The sequence below is a fragment of the Desmodus rotundus genome, chromosome 2 (genome assembly GCF_022682495.2).
Source record: "Desmodus rotundus isolate HL8 chromosome 2, HLdesRot8A.1, whole genome shotgun sequence".
NCBI lineage: Eukaryota > Metazoa > Chordata > Mammalia > Chiroptera > Phyllostomidae > Desmodus > Desmodus rotundus.
Window position 1 is genome coordinate 33,732,751 of NC_071388.1, and position 15,361 is coordinate 33,748,111.

A 15,361-nucleotide genomic window follows, 5' to 3' on the forward strand; every position below is an offset into this window, starting at 1 on the left:
CGTGAAGCAATGAACAGACAACACAAGAGAATTTAAATTCAGCAGAAAAATAAAATTTTATTAGTTTGCCCATAGAGTGATTTAGTGCATTATTCTTAGCAGATCGATTCAGACCTATTCAGACATAGGTCTGAATGTCTTTAGTTCTTGTGTATGCACGAAAAATATAAACCCAAAGTAAACATTTTCATAATTCTGCATTAACCTAATGCCAGGATTAGAATAACAAGGTCAGCTCATGCATTTTAAGGCTGTAACACTGTACTGATGACTCTGAAGATGCATTTGTCTGTGTTCTTGAAGTGAAATGTTACGCCGCCCTAACAGAATTTGAGTTGATGCTGATTCTTGTCCTGACCCTCCTGGGTCCATGTTCCCAGTAATTGTACACAGCACTGCAGCAAGAGGAACTTAAGTTCCAGGAATGCACTTACGGTTAATCTGTTGTTCAGGTTTAGTCAGACAGCCAACGTATTTTAAAATACGGCTCCAGCAAAACGGGGATGGGCAGAGGGCTCTAACAGAGGGCAATTACACATGCTCTCCATTTAACTCAGCCCTTGAGCTCGTGACACTTCCCTTCAGCCAGCAAAATTTCACATGAACGGTATGACTGCCTGTTTGCCGCTACAGAGGGATAAAAAACAGTCTGCATAAAGTAACCCTGAAAAATGCACACTAGGCAACTAACAGAAGTGGCTAGGTTGTATGAGCACTATGGGAAGAAGGAAACTTCTTAAGTCTGCCTATTATAGAGCAAACTCCTGCTTATATTTCTCAGAGCATATTGCTGAATTAAATGAAATAGATGGAAGGCAACTAGCTCAGGGCCCACAAGAGACCCTTGGGATTCGTTTCCTTCATCCCTCTGGAATCATCCAGATTCACGTGATCACCCTTGCTAGGGAAATGGCGTTTTTACATCACCTTTCATTACCAAAAGGAAGACTGTCCTTCCCAGTCAGGGTGTTAAGTCTCTGTTGTAATCCCGGATCTGTTAGCGAGTTTCTAGATGCCAAGAGGCATGGCCCTTCTTTTTGTCTTAGTGTCTCTCCCTACAAAACAGAGCTAATGAAGCTTGCCTCCATTCCCTGATTAATGGGAAAGAGCATTTCTGTTTCTTAGAAAAGGAAAATAAAATTTCAGCCTACAAAGTAAAGAATATTACAGCTTAGTCAATTTCAGGATAAAATGTCTAGACACAGGCAGAAGTGAGGGGTGGTAAATGAACTACTTGATATCTTAATTAAGCCAGAATTAGAATTCAGATTACAGTTTTTTCCTTCTATTTGAAAATAGAATTCTATTTAAAAATAAATAACCGAATAGAATTGTATAACATTTTTTTCACCATTTTTCCTAAATCAGGTAAGATGGAGGAAAGTCCACTAGAGTAAGAGGTAGGCAAACAGAAATTTGGAAGACTTGGAAGTGCATCGTTGAAGAGAAGATTCATGGTATATATTTGAAAGCAAAGTAGGAGAGTGGGAAGTCTCAAGTTTCTCAGATGGTCTTTAGAGATTCTAGTCATCATTTCTTTCAATGTCAATAAATCTCTTTTGAGTACAAGGGGGGGACCCCCCCAAAAAAAAAACAGAATTACCTTCTGGAAGGCAGGCCCCTTTCAATACAGGCTTCCTCCACTGGCTGAGTGTTCTAGGAACTTATCTCTATCAGTGTACCAGCTGGAGTTGTTGTGAGAGGCTGCTTTCAGCTTCAGTGAATTTGTTTTGAAGACGCAGTACATTTGCCCATTTCATGATGGGTGATTTATGAGCACACCTATCCTCACTGTGCTGAGTGCTCAGTAGTGTGTGACCAACAATGGCAGAACCCCCATGCCCCACCCTCCCTGTTCACCTGATCTCTCCAGGAGCAACTGTTTTTGTTTTCCTGGATGAAAAAAAGTCTTCAAAGGGAAGCATTTTGCCAGTGTGGAACAGTTGAAACAAAAAATGACAGAAACACTAAAAGCATCAAAATTGATGAGTCCAAAAACTGTTTTGAGCAGTGCAAAAACCGTCTCGGTAGTTGTATGTCATCAAATGGAGAGTACTTTGAAGGTGACCGAAGTTCAAATATGTATGAATAAATACACAATATTTTATAAGTAAATTCCAGGTTCGTTTTGGACCTTCTTGTATGTCAATAACTAAGTCCAGTTTGAACAAAAAATTTTATTCTACAAAAAGAGTTTCATCAGTAGCTACAGTGACATTTGTTTCTTAGAAAAGGAACATAACCGTAAATGCTGTGGCCTGATCACTCACAAGTGCAAGGTCCATGAGCAGCTGGGGATGAGGGGTAGGAATTGAGCTCCTCTTTTCACTGCTCTTTTGGAAATCAATCTTGGCACTTTTCATGCTCAGCTTGCACATGGGGACTTGCATTAACATCAAAACCAGTTTAGGAAATGCACCTTCCTGTCTCAGGTGTCCCCACACGATGCCATCTGCTCCCACCTGCTTCTGTGTAGACAGGACAGGACTCGGTGTTCTCGGTAGAGTGAGAGCACATACTCCTCATTCCTGTTTCCAAACATCCTCTATCCCAGACATCACTTCAGTAATGTAGGAAATTCACACACTCAGGCCATAAAGCCCAGGGAAACGGAGAAAAAATAAAGGCAGTGACATGTCGTTATGGAATATAGCTGTGCTGAGCTTACTAACATCTGGTGATTTGTAATACTGTGAAACATCTTTTGAAATGTGCCCTTTGAAGCCTTGAATAGGTGGCAGGCCATCTGAAGTCAGCAGGCTCGATCATTTTGACGAGTTGATATTAATGGGCTGCTATTAGCCTGTAACGACCTAGGAATTGTAAGATAGCAACAAAGGGGTGAACACAAAAACCTTAGTGTTAGCCCTTATGTTCTCCTGCAAATTTAAGTTATAAGCTGTCCAAGAACATTCTTGGACATACCTTTTAAAACAAAACTGTTTTTAAAGGAGCACATTTTAAAATTAAGTTGTACTTATATTATTTTTCTCTAAAATTATTTAACATAAACATTCAAAGATGTGGCATGTTTGGGTTTCCTCAGGTGCACTTCAGTACAAAAAAGTCATCTTTCAGAATGTTAAAGCTTAAAATACTGAGTTAAAAGTTACAGCCACCCCCTAGAATTCCTTTACAATGTCAAGAATCTATTGTTTTGCCTTCCTCGTGTATATTTAACATGGATCATAGAATTTACTTGGTCCTTTCATTTGGATCTCATAAAAATTTCTGCCAGATGAACAAGACAGTTAATATTATCCCAAGCGTCTGGAAACTCAGCCTTGGGAGTTATACACTCGTTCAAGTTCACAGTGGCCAAGTCTTTGTACCCCTGTGGAGTGCTCTGACAGGGAAGCAGAATGAGCACAATCATTTTGCATTCACAGATCTATAGGACATTTTTAATCACTGATAAATTGCCAACATTAAATAAAGCCCACGTGTGCTTGCTGCTGTCCAAGTGTTTAGCTTCGAGAAGGCATTCAGTCACGGCAGCAAGGCTGAGGCGGAGCCCTTGAAAAATTTATTTAAACTGTAAACTTTCAGTGACCCACGAACCTTCTGTCTTGTTTATGGGTTCCTCACAAGTAAGTATTTTTTATGCAGAAGAGCTTTTCCCTCTCTCCGTTTTTCCTTTCCCTAAGTGAAAATGCCCACATTTCCACGAACAGGCAGCACTGAGGCAGGACCCCGCCCCTCGCCCTCTGTTTACAGCAGCGGTATTTGGCCCCCAGGCCATGGGGTCCCTAGATGGGGTGGTTGGTGCTCGGAGTACACCTTCCCGTCCACCTCCGGAAAGCCTGAGGGTATGTCAGTGAGAGGAACACCTTCCAGGGATATTTTTCGGGCGTCTCCAATGCTGAGAAAGGAGCTAAGTCATTCGTGAACCTTGGTGCTTGTTATGAATAACAAGTGCTAGGCGTTTTGTGATGGGTTCCCCCTGCATTGTCCCATTTGAGTCTCATAACAAGTCCTGAGGTGTAGGCCCTGTTATCGCACCCATTTGCAGAGGAGGAGGCAGCTTACCTGGCTCTAGAGCCCAGGATCACCAGGCCGTTGAAGCTGAGCTCAGACTCAAGTCTGCTGACTGAAAGATTGTTATTACCTCCTCTACCTTCAGTCCCTGCACCAACGGGGCAGCACCGCTGCGGGCCCCATAGGTGTTCCCATACCTGTCCTCTTTTACTTGGTCTTCTCAGGAGCCCTGCGCCATGGGGCTGATGCCTCCAAAGGTGCATGGCCATGGGCAGCAGGGACTGAGGGTGGAGTAGAAGATCCCTTAGGAACTGCCTGTGTGGGGCCAGGTTGACCTTTAAGGATACTGTGCAGGGGTGTCCAACCTTTTGGTGTCTCTGGGCCACACTGGAAGAAGAAAAGTTGTCTGGGCCACACATTAAATATATTGAGACATGTAATCACAAAAACAATCTCATAATGTTTTAAGTAAATTCATGATTTTGTGTTGGGCCCCATTTATAGCCATCCTGGGCTGCATGCGGCCCATGGGCCACAGGTTGGACACCCCTCAAGGGGGTCCCCATGGCTACGTACGCCTTTGCCTGAGCTGATAGTAAAATTACTCAGTGACTTTCGAGCATGGACTGTGGACCAGGAACCGCGTCATCTGTTACACATATATTATTTCATTGTGTTTGTGTAGTATAGGAGCATTCATATAGTAAAAAGGACATTGTGAACATTTCATCTTTACTCTTTGATCACTGAATTAGTTTGACTTATTTTGGAGGGAGCTGTATGTCTGTCTAGCACAGGCCATTACAGATATAGCGGAACATCACCAATTCAGATGCACCTATTCCTGTTGGCACATTAGCTGGTAATGCCCCGGTAAGCTGGAGAGAGGCCTGCATGGGAGGGGTGGACAGCCACAGCCGTCCTCGGGACACATTAGCCTGTCTGGAATCCCTGAGAGGGGTCTGTGGGACTCAGCGGACGGAGTCTGGAACCATTGGATACTGCACGTTGAACCTTCCCTACGTGTTGGCTCAGGGCTGGGCTTTTTACCCACATTTCCAGATTTAACTCTTAGAACAACCCATGAGGTGGATACTGTCCCTGTTTTGCAGATGGGAGAAACTGACACTTAGGGAGGAGTGCTTCAGCAGTTAAGTGGCCGACCTGAGATTTGGGTCCATGTCCCTGTACTCCACCACTTCCTGCCAACAGTATTAGGGGGAGATGGGAAGAAGGGAAGGATAGTCCAGTCTTTACCGGGCAGCAGAGTTCAGGGTGTGGCCAGGGGAAGCAGGTCTCTCCCCACATAGTGTGTCCCTTTTCCCCGGGCCACACCACCATCAAAAATCAAGGGACTGAGGTCTGAAAGAGTTTTTTCACCATCTTTTGTGGGTTAGGCACCCCAGCTTTATGTCCAGTTGATTGCCCATATTCCCAGGTGATTGTTTCCCATTCCGGGATCTTCTCCCTTCCCCCCAGCTTGGGCAGCACACACCAAGGTAGTATGGATCAGGCCTGCAAGTCAACCAGACTTCTGTCACCCTCTGGCTGGGACTGATGTCTCAGGACCTGTGGCGCATGAACATGTATGGGGTCCAAGCACTGACCCTGGGCACTCTCGGTATGAGGGGGAGGGGGAGGGGTCAGGAGAGCTGGAGAGCAACTGTCCTCTCCATGGCAAAGCGTTGCCCTGAGCTCTGTGTCCTTGCTTGCATTTGAAAGGTGGAGTCTTCCGTCATTGTGTCTTCGGAAGTGTAGCATGTCTAATTCTATCACCAAAGCCCTCTTGTGTACTTATTAATGAATTTCAAAGTGAAGTTGGTGTTTTTTAAAAAAAAAAAAAAAAAAGGACTTAGGAGACAGAAAAAATTAAGTTGGTCTTTGGAAACACAAATATTTGATGAATATTGTTAATCTCTCCCCGAGTGGTTGTAGCTACAGGGCATGTTAACCTATGAGCCTCCTAAAGAGGCCACCACACAACTGGCGTAGATCACTGGCTCTGAAGAAAGATGATTCTTTCTTCTCCTGCCTGTTAGAATGATGGAAAATAATTACAGAATTGGGATAAAAAAGAGATTGCATTCTTTCTGTGTTGTCTTGCCTGCTTTTTTATTTTGTTCTGGTGGGCCTTTACTGTTTGAAACAGAAGTTAACATCAGCATGCACAGAAAGTAATGGAGGATCGACAACATTTACCTGAGGCCTACTCTGTGCAGCCACTTTCACGTGAGCTGTCATGTTGAATCCGTCCACAGTGTGCTGAGGGAGCGGCTCCTGCTAGTGCTTCACTGAAGGGTCCCTGTGCGAGAGGGTGCACAGCCTTAAACACGCCTGCAGATGGGGCCTCCCAGCGGACGCCTGGTCTGCAGGGCAGCCTCGCTCACCACGCAGCTGACTTTCCACCAGGAGAGAGGCAGCGATGTGGATGGTCTCTCAGAAGGGAGAGCAGAGCTTCTTTGATAAAATCGTGTCTCTCAGCATTGTAAAGTGATTATAGCCAACACAGTTGAGTGACTACTACGTGTCAGGACTGTCCTAAACAAACTCTCTGCTTTTATTAGCACATGTAAACCTCCCAAGAAATGTATGAGGCTGGTACTGTCATGACTGCAGAGGAGAAAACAGAGGCAGAAGAGACTGAGGTTGCCGGGGACTCAGCCTGCAGTGCCGGTGCTGGTCGCAGAGCCCGCATTTCCAGGCAGCCTATAGGTTCCTCCAATGGGTATAGGAGAAACGTGCAACCGGTGTTACCCCTTAAAGGTTTTCAGAATTAAACCCTTAAACTTGGACTGAAAGGGCCAAACTGGCTATTATCATTTGAAGATATTTTCAGGAACCTAAAACTAGAGATGAGGTTTTCTGAAGGATGTTATTTCCCAATTATTAAACTGACATATATGTAGAGTTTAACTAGAATTTATTTACTTGTGCATCTTATGCATTTCTTTGTTAAAACAGTAAAATAATATGAAATTAGAAGTAACTGTGATAAATAATTTCCACATTATAAAAAGTGTTAATACCATGTGTTTCTCATCCCTTTCACCCTAGTCTCATTCTTGAAGTTTTCTTTCTGCTCTTAGCTATTTATTTCCTTAAGAAGAGGGTAGAGGAAACTTGTGGAGTGAGAAATATATGAACTCCTAAACAACCTGCAGACTTGCTGGCTCTGAAATGGCTCCCCGTGGGACGAGATGACTGGGGGAAGGTCCTGGAAGGCAGCAGTTTCAACCGTCTTGCTCCATTGCCTAGGCCCATGGGGACAGGGTACATCTGTTTCTCCAGGTGGCCCTTTAGTGTGGGATTGACACTGCTGATGCTTGTCTTTCTTGGAATGTTAATCCAACACTCTTAGGATTTCTGCTGTCTCCCCACCCTCTCCTTCCCCCTACCTCCTTGCCCCTTGCACTCAGGAGACAGCCTGTGTCACACCCATCACCACCTTCCAGCACTTTCTGAAGACTCTGTACCTGGTTAATTACATGACATAGGAATTAGCCACCATCTGTCTTAGCTGCTTCCATACACATTTTGAGAACAAAATAAAGAAAACTTGCTCCTTCCTCCCACTCCTTCAAATTTCTTTCATGCCTTTTCTGGGGGGTGGGAGGTCAGACAAAGCAGGGACGGCTTTCATTGAAGCAGCAGGCAGGTCATGATTTATCCTCGCCAGAACAGACAGCGGGCTAAACTAAAGGACCAGTTAGAGACATGCTTATTCTACTGCCCACACAGACACATTGAACTCATTTTCAAAAGGACACGCGCTCCTTAGAGCACGATAGGAAACCAGTGCGTTGGTGGTCGTGCTCTCCAAACTCCTTTAAAACCAGGCTTTATTGTGAGTTTGCAATGAAGATACAACACTTTTATTTCTTATACCATGACTTCCATTTTGTGATATAATTAAGGGCAATTACTCAGGTTAGAGATTTGGGCCAGGTGAGGCTGACTTAACAAATAGCTGTTTGCCTCTAGCATTAGCAAGGGTATCTTCATTAAGGTGGTGATGTGTCAAGAGCACTGGATAGGTTGCCATGGTATTTGTGGGTTTCAGCCTGGACTCTGGCTTTCCCTGAAATTAAAATGTTCAGCCACCAGTAAAAGGTGCTTCCTTATAGAGCAAAGCAGAAGGAACATTTAACAGGTGGAGTGACTATGGCTGGGGAACTCAATTACAAAGGCTAATGAAGGCATGGATATTTTAAAAGGAGTATTGATTCTGAAGGGTTTTATTAGAAAAGAAGTTGTTTAATCTCTATCTATCCATCCATATACCCTGCTGCTCTTCTTCAGAAAACCCTGCCTGCTCACAGGACCAACTAACCCACAGGGATTAGGTCTTACTGAGCTTTGAGTCCCAGAGTCTGGCACACAGCAGATGTTCAAATGTTTGCAAAATGAATGCATGAATTTTGCGTAGCCCTTAGGCGAAATCGACCTAAGAGTCATATTTTGAATTATGATTCTATCACTGACCAACTTCCAGCAGTATCTGAACACAACCGATTGTCCTTGGATGCTGTGACAAAGTGCTGGAAACGGAGGACCCCCTGGGCCGTGTGGGAACAAGGCAGTATTGCGGAGTAACTCATGCAGTGTTCTCACAGTGTCCCTGGACCAACAGGATTCAGCCTGGGCAACTTATGGGGAGTTAGGTTATTTCCAAAATGTTACAGTTAGCTATAAAAAGACAAATGATGACCATATGTTGTAGTGATAAATAATGCAGTTTCATCGTGGAAATAGTAATTTTTCAAGATCTTTATTTTTTTTACCTTATGCCTTCTATGCTTATGTCTCATGGAAATAGTAATTAGCAAAGAAGTACAAATATTTTGGCTGGTTCAGACAGAAGAAGGATCCAGAAGCTGCCAGTCAAAACTGTCTAGCCTGCCCATGCTATTATTCTGCTAGTTTGATTAACTGTGATGGATGAGTATAAGCAAAGTATTTTTTTCTATTTTTTTCTTTTTCCTATGACTTATAATCCTAAATGTTTTCTTACTAGTTTGGGACATGGGCTTTGAAAGATCTTGGAAAGATAATGCTTAAAATTTAATTTTCTAGCTAAACTTAAGTTATTTGGAAAATTCAGGAAAAGAGGACATTGTATTTCTTTGGTTCCCAATTAACATTAACATCGTTGCCTAGTACATAGTAGAAGGTAGGTCAGGTTAATAGTATCTGGTTATGGAAAATTTGAAATTTTATTGAAAATTAAAAGCATAAACAAGTGATGTTTTTAGAATCTATAGCATAACAAAAGGGATCTCATTCTAGACCTAATATGTATTTAAATCTGCTTTTCTTATTTGTAAAGACATATTAGACCCTAAACTATAACCTAGAAACTGGTTGATTATTATAATTCAGACTGTATGGAAAACATTTACCAAGTTACCCTAATCTGCTCCGTTAGTTTGTATCGTAATTTCTTATCAGTAATAAAAGTTCATGTGGCTAATGGATTTGGCCCTTGTTCTAGGTTTATTTCAATCTACAGAGGACCCAGCCACACCTACAAGGTCCAGAGACTGACGGAATTCACGTGCTACTCCTTCCGAATCCAGGCAGCGAGCGAGGCTGGGGAAGGGCCCTTCTCGGAAACCTACACCTTCAGCACAACCAAGAGTGTCCCCCCCACCATCAAAGGTTTGTGGACGTTGTACTTTGCCGTGCTCTTCTGAGAGAGTACAATTCTGACTTTAGGTATATTCTTCTAACATTTCTAGTATCAACAAGATATAACCAAAAGAACTTCCTAAGAGAAAAGATAGGGAAATGGGTTTGGGGTCAATGAGAGGCCTTAAAGGAGATGGCCTACCAACAGGCTTGTTCAGGTATGTGTAAGTGATTATTGCAGACAATTTAACAGTCACACCCTCACAGGGGTAGGTGGACAAAGGAAAGAAACAGACCTGAGTGACAGCCTTTGGCTAGACATGAGAGTGAGTTCCTGATTTAACACTTAGGACAATTTACCGTGGAAGGTTTGAGTCTCCCTTCCCAAAGATATTGAGGAGAAGCAGAGGCTGGCATTCATCTCTGAATGACCTTGGTGCCTAGAGATTAGAGACTGGTGTAGGCAGCTTCGGCAACCCGTTCGCTGGCCCATAGCTCTCACTGGGGAGAGACGCCTTTGGCAAGCTGCAGCCATGGTCTCTTCCCATGTATTTGAGTATTCGTCTTGAGGTTTGTGAGTGACTAGTTTACACTCTGCCCCCTCCATGGGGTCAGGGAGCAAGCAAAAGCCCTTCCACCCAGGTAGTCCCTCCACTGGATCTGCTGAGCCCTCATCCCCCAGTTCCAGCCACAGTGTTAAGCCTTCCACTGGCTGCCCAGAAGGGCAGACAGCCTCAGGGTAACGCTGGCTTGGCCTTTCCCACCCTGCCTTGGGCATAGGCCCAGCCCCTCCATGGACTTCTGAACCCTACTCTTCCCCAATGGCAAGATTCTTGTGAAGGTCCTACTGCCCGTCTTTGAGAGGGTGGGCAGCACTGGTGGCTTTATCCCGCTGCTGCCCAGAATGACCTTGCGGTTGACAGACAGACAAGCTGCCCACCTGAACCAGGTTTTATGTGGTTAAAGTGAGGGTTTGCTATATTGTTTAGGTGGCTGGAGGGCAAGCAAAGCCATTGGACTCACTGCATCTGAGAGCAGGAGCTCTATCAGCCACCACCACAGCTCAGAGTTCATTACAGGGGTGAGGGGCCTCCAGGACCTGGGTCGGAGCCTGGCTTGGATTCTGTGCAGGTTTCCCGTAGTCCCTTGCGGGTACTTCATGGTACATACCTCCCCCTGCCTCCTGCCCCGCAGCGGTCCAGAAGCTCTTCGGCAGTTGCTTCCTCATGTGACTAAAAATTGCTGTAAACGGACACATGCAAGGCCTGGCTGGGTTGCCTGGGCAGTAAATGCCCCAGCCCTTTAGCACAGCTTCGCCTTTCAGCTGTAACAGAAAAGATTCCCAAACACACTGTGGCTGATAGGGGTTATCAGGGCAAAGGTTTGCCTGCTTACCGTTAGCAAACTTTGCCTCCCGAAGTGATTGTTGGTGGAGATTCATTTTGTGGAAAACCGAACCCTGAACTGATGGCACCTGCTTTTCCTGGCACGTCTCCTTCAGGACAGTGTCTTCACACTGCCACCTGACCGAGGTTCTCCCCGCCCTCTCACACTCAGGAAAGCAGTGTCTTAGCTGGAGACCGTTCAGTCTGATAAGGCTTTTTATTTAGCTTTTCTATAAATTGCTTGGAGTTTTGACCCACTAATTCCAACTTTTTTTAAAGAAAACCTTTATTTTTCTGAAAAATGCTTATATAGAATTACAAGTAGAAACAATTGGCTCTAAAGAATTAATTTTATGTAATTAGAAATGAAAGAATAAGGAGGTTCAGAGAGAGTAGAAAAGTGGATATTGAATTAAGCTGTAGACACAGGGGTGTCCAATACCAGACCGCATGCGGCCCAGGATGGCTATTCTGAATACGGCCCAACACAAAATCGTGAATTTACTTTAAACCTTTTTTTTTTTTTTTGCTCATCAGTTTTCATTAGTGTTTTTGTATTTAATGTGTGGCCTAAGCCAACTCTTCTTCTTCCAGTGTGACCCAGAAATGCCAAAAGCTTGGACACCACTGCTAGAGCTATAGCATAAGCTATGAGAAAATATTTAACTTTAAACCACAATGATGAGTCCAGTAGGTAAAAAATAAACTAATAAAATATAAATATAGGGTCAACCCTCCCTTAGACCTCACACAGATGGGACTTTTTCTTCCCTGGAACTACCTCACATTTCATTTGTACTTCTCCTTTTAATCTACCTTCCATTGTTTCTTTGTGTGCTCGTTCCATACCTCCCTGTTACCTCCCTTCATGTAGACCTTAATTTCCTCCAAAGCAGGGTTTGTGCTACCTATTTTTGCAGTCCCAAAACTACCTGGCTCAGGACCCAGTCATAAAAGGTGCTCCACAGCCATCGGAAAAATAACAAATGCAATCCAGGCCCAGCAGTTATCGGTAGGATCCTGAGCAAAGGCTGTTTCACCGACGGCCTACTAGTCACCAAGTGTCTTCCCCTCGGAAGGTGCACCCCGCTGGTCTGACAGCAGGCTGGGCACAGAAACCCCCTTGGGGCAGGCACCGCACAAGCACTCTCCTACTCTCTCTAATAGTACTAATGTGATACTTTTCGTTTTGATCTTGAATGTGTGCATTTGTATTTCAGCACCTCGAGTAACACAGTTAGAAGGAAACTCATGTGAAATTTTATGGGAGACGGTACCACCAATGAAAGGCGACCCTGTCCACTACGTTCTGCAGGTATTGGTTGGAAGAGAATCCGAGTACAAACAGGTAAGGACCAGTGTGCATGGCGTGTGTATGGCTCCCAGAGTCAGGCTGGCTCCTCACCTTTCCCTGTTGCCTCGAATGACTCAGTACCAGTGCGCTGCATTTTTCTTAAAATTAATCATAGAAACTGCCTACATCACCCACTACCTAGATCTTTAGAGTTTACAAGCCCTAGTTTACATTTTATTTTGCATGTGGTGGTATTCAGCTTAACTTTTCAGTTCTCAGGCATAATTTAGTAAAGAGTTTTAAGTTCTGTATTTGTATTTGATGTCGGCAGTAACGTTTGAAAATATCCAAGTCTGTATATAATTGAAAACTGAAGTTCCAATGGCTTTACTGTACAGGGGAGGTACTCTCTACCCAACTGCTGAAGCCTATGTCCTGTCTGCCTCTTTAATGGAAGTTATAGTGGAAGAATAAGGAATGGGACTGTCTATTCTTGTGGCCTGCGATTCAGAAGCTCTAGGTCACTGCTTGCAACCCTCCCATGTGCATAGGAGTCTATTAAAATGCAGACTCGGATTCTGTAGGGCTGGGGGGAGGGTACAAGCTCCCAGGTGATGCTGGTTGGTGGACCATAGTTTGAGTAGCAAGCTGTACAGATCACATAATAAACACGTGCAAGAAGAAATATAATTGGAATCCAGCCAGATAATTAATTTGGTTCCGTGGTTTTTCACACCCCTTTTTGATCCTTCATTCTTGCAAATCCACACATTATAAGACCTTGGCAATTAAAGATGCAGACACTCTATAGGTTTCTGTAATGTTCCCAGGAACTTAATAACTATTTATGTGTAATCAGGATATCATCCCATCACTACATTAGGAAAGCTGAGGCCCATTCCTTATCAGCACTTTTAAGAGAGCCATGCATTTATATGAAACTCAGAAAATTGAAGATAAATTGCCGCCTGTCTTCTGAAATTAGTATAATTTGTGAAGACTTCTTTATTTAGCTCTTGAGGCTCCTGGTAATACAAAACAAGTTGAAAATTATTTGAGTTGGAGTTTTTGTTAAATTGATGGTTGATATTCCTTGTATAGTAATAATACTTGAAAATAAAAATGTATTAAAATGAATCAAAGAATTTTGGTACATTTTACTGTGCTTTCTTAATATGAAGGGTCAGAGAAAAGAATGAATTGCTTTCAGCACATTTGCAAAAAATGCATTTTAACTATGGCACCCACCAATATTAACACCAGTGGGTGATGTCACCAAAGTTCCCGTCACTGCTCTTAAAAAAGAGCCAAAACACTGCTGTTTCCTTGCGCTTTCCAATCTAATGCTATACAGTGCACCCCATTTCAGAGGAAGTAACTTTACGTGTGGAATTGTTTCAGCTTACCAGGGAGATACGATTGGTTTCAGGGTCTCAGCTCAGACGGAGGGCAGATGACCTCCCCACCTGATGCAGTCGGCTGTGACACTGGGGTAGTGCTGCCCTGTTCCGCAGCGATGTAAAAAGGCCACAAGATGAAGTGTTACAGAATTTCACAGCATGTTACAAGTAACACTTAAAAATATTCTCCAACGGTACATTCATTGCATACTCATCATTGTACTTTTAAAAACGTTTTATTCCATGTCCAATGCTTTTCCACATGTTCTTGGAAACAAATGTTCTTTAAAGCACAGTGATTACTGTTTTATATTTTAAAAAGCAGCATTATTTGGTCATTATCTATACGTCAGGCATTACCAAAATATAGGTAAACTCACTCGGCAATCTAGATTTTGTTGATAGATTGGCTGTTTGAATCTGGTATTTGTTTAATGTTATATATTTAGACCCATGGACATAAAAATATTAATATAACACACAATCCAACATATGCCTGGGAACATACCGTATTTTTCAGACTATAAGACACACTTAGCCCCCCAAATTTGGGAGGGAAAGGGGGTGCATCTTATAGTCCTAATGTATTTTATCTGGCTCTCTGGGGGCGGGGGGCCATGGTGGAGTGGGTATTTTTTCCTCCTCTGAAACCTAGGTGTGTCTTACAGTCCAAAAATATGGTATTTCTTATTGTAAACAGTTACAAATGAGTTTCTTGTTAAAAATAGGTGAAAACACAGTACTAGAGGCCAGGCTCGGTAGACAGGGGTTAGCATTCTTCACATAACCATGTCTCCCTACGTTTACCAAGAAATGATTAAGGTCAGTAGTGGTGCATGAAAAGCCCCAGTTGAGTCAGGGACAAATTGTACTGAGTTTTTTTGCTTTTCCCTAGTCAATAAGCATTAAGTGAAACATGATGTTTTTGAGTACTTCATTCACTTGTTTTGGACACGAGATAGGGAATGAAAGCTATTTATATTATGTGTGCAGAGCAATGGTTAAAATAATTATAGTCCAGAGATAACAGGCTTTGAATTCATAGAAAATTAGAGAGAATCATTGCTGAGCAGAGCCCTCTGCGAGGCACCCGCTGCAGAGCGCGCTGACCGCGCAGTGTGCCTCGGTCACAGCCCTAGCCCTGCAGGCCCACTAATGTACGGGCTGTTTTCCTCGTTTTTGTTTTCCTAGGGCCGGCACACAGCCAGGCACTCAGTAAATGTCTCCTGTCAGCACAGAAGAGGCAGTTGCAAAGGAACAGGGTTATTTATACAGCGGTCGAAAGTGTGAGCTTCGGCATGGGGTGGATTTAGAAGTGATATTTGTAACTTAGGGGGAAAATCACCTGTAACAGGAGGATGTCCCCCTGCAGCCCAAGCTTGTCTTTACAGCAACTCGGGGCGAAGGCCAAGGCCTGTTCTGATGTTTTGCTTGAAACAATGACATTACGTTTGCCTTGGTTGTAGCTAATTAGCTTTCTTTGTTCAGCTATCATGATGTGGGGGAGCAGCTGGTTTTAATTGTGGAACAATCGATTAACTTAAAGTATTAAGTCCTCACCTGAAATTTTACTCCGCATTAGGATGCGCGCTGATCTTGATTTGGCTCTTCTGTCACTTAGTAAACATTCCAACCACGTGTTTTTTTAAAGAAGCTTAAAACTACTTTTCAATCAA

The 15,361-nt window shown here is 43.4% G+C and overlaps 1 protein-coding gene across 9 annotated transcripts in view; it reads left to right on the forward strand.

Annotated features, from left to right (window-relative positions):
- Positions 1 to 15,361, forward strand: part of FNDC3B (fibronectin type III domain containing 3B) — a 319,350-nt gene that overhangs the window by 286,273 nt on the left and 17,716 nt on the right. For all 9 annotated transcript variants that reach the window (XM_024563559.3, XM_053918082.2, XM_024563540.4 and 6 more), the window contains 2 exons: positions 9,470 to 9,636; positions 12,212 to 12,339. In XM_024563559.3, coding sequence (XP_024419327.2) covers positions 9,470 to 9,636; positions 12,212 to 12,339 — 295 coding nt within the window. The remainder of the gene's footprint in view (positions 1 to 9,469; positions 9,637 to 12,211; positions 12,340 to 15,361) is intronic.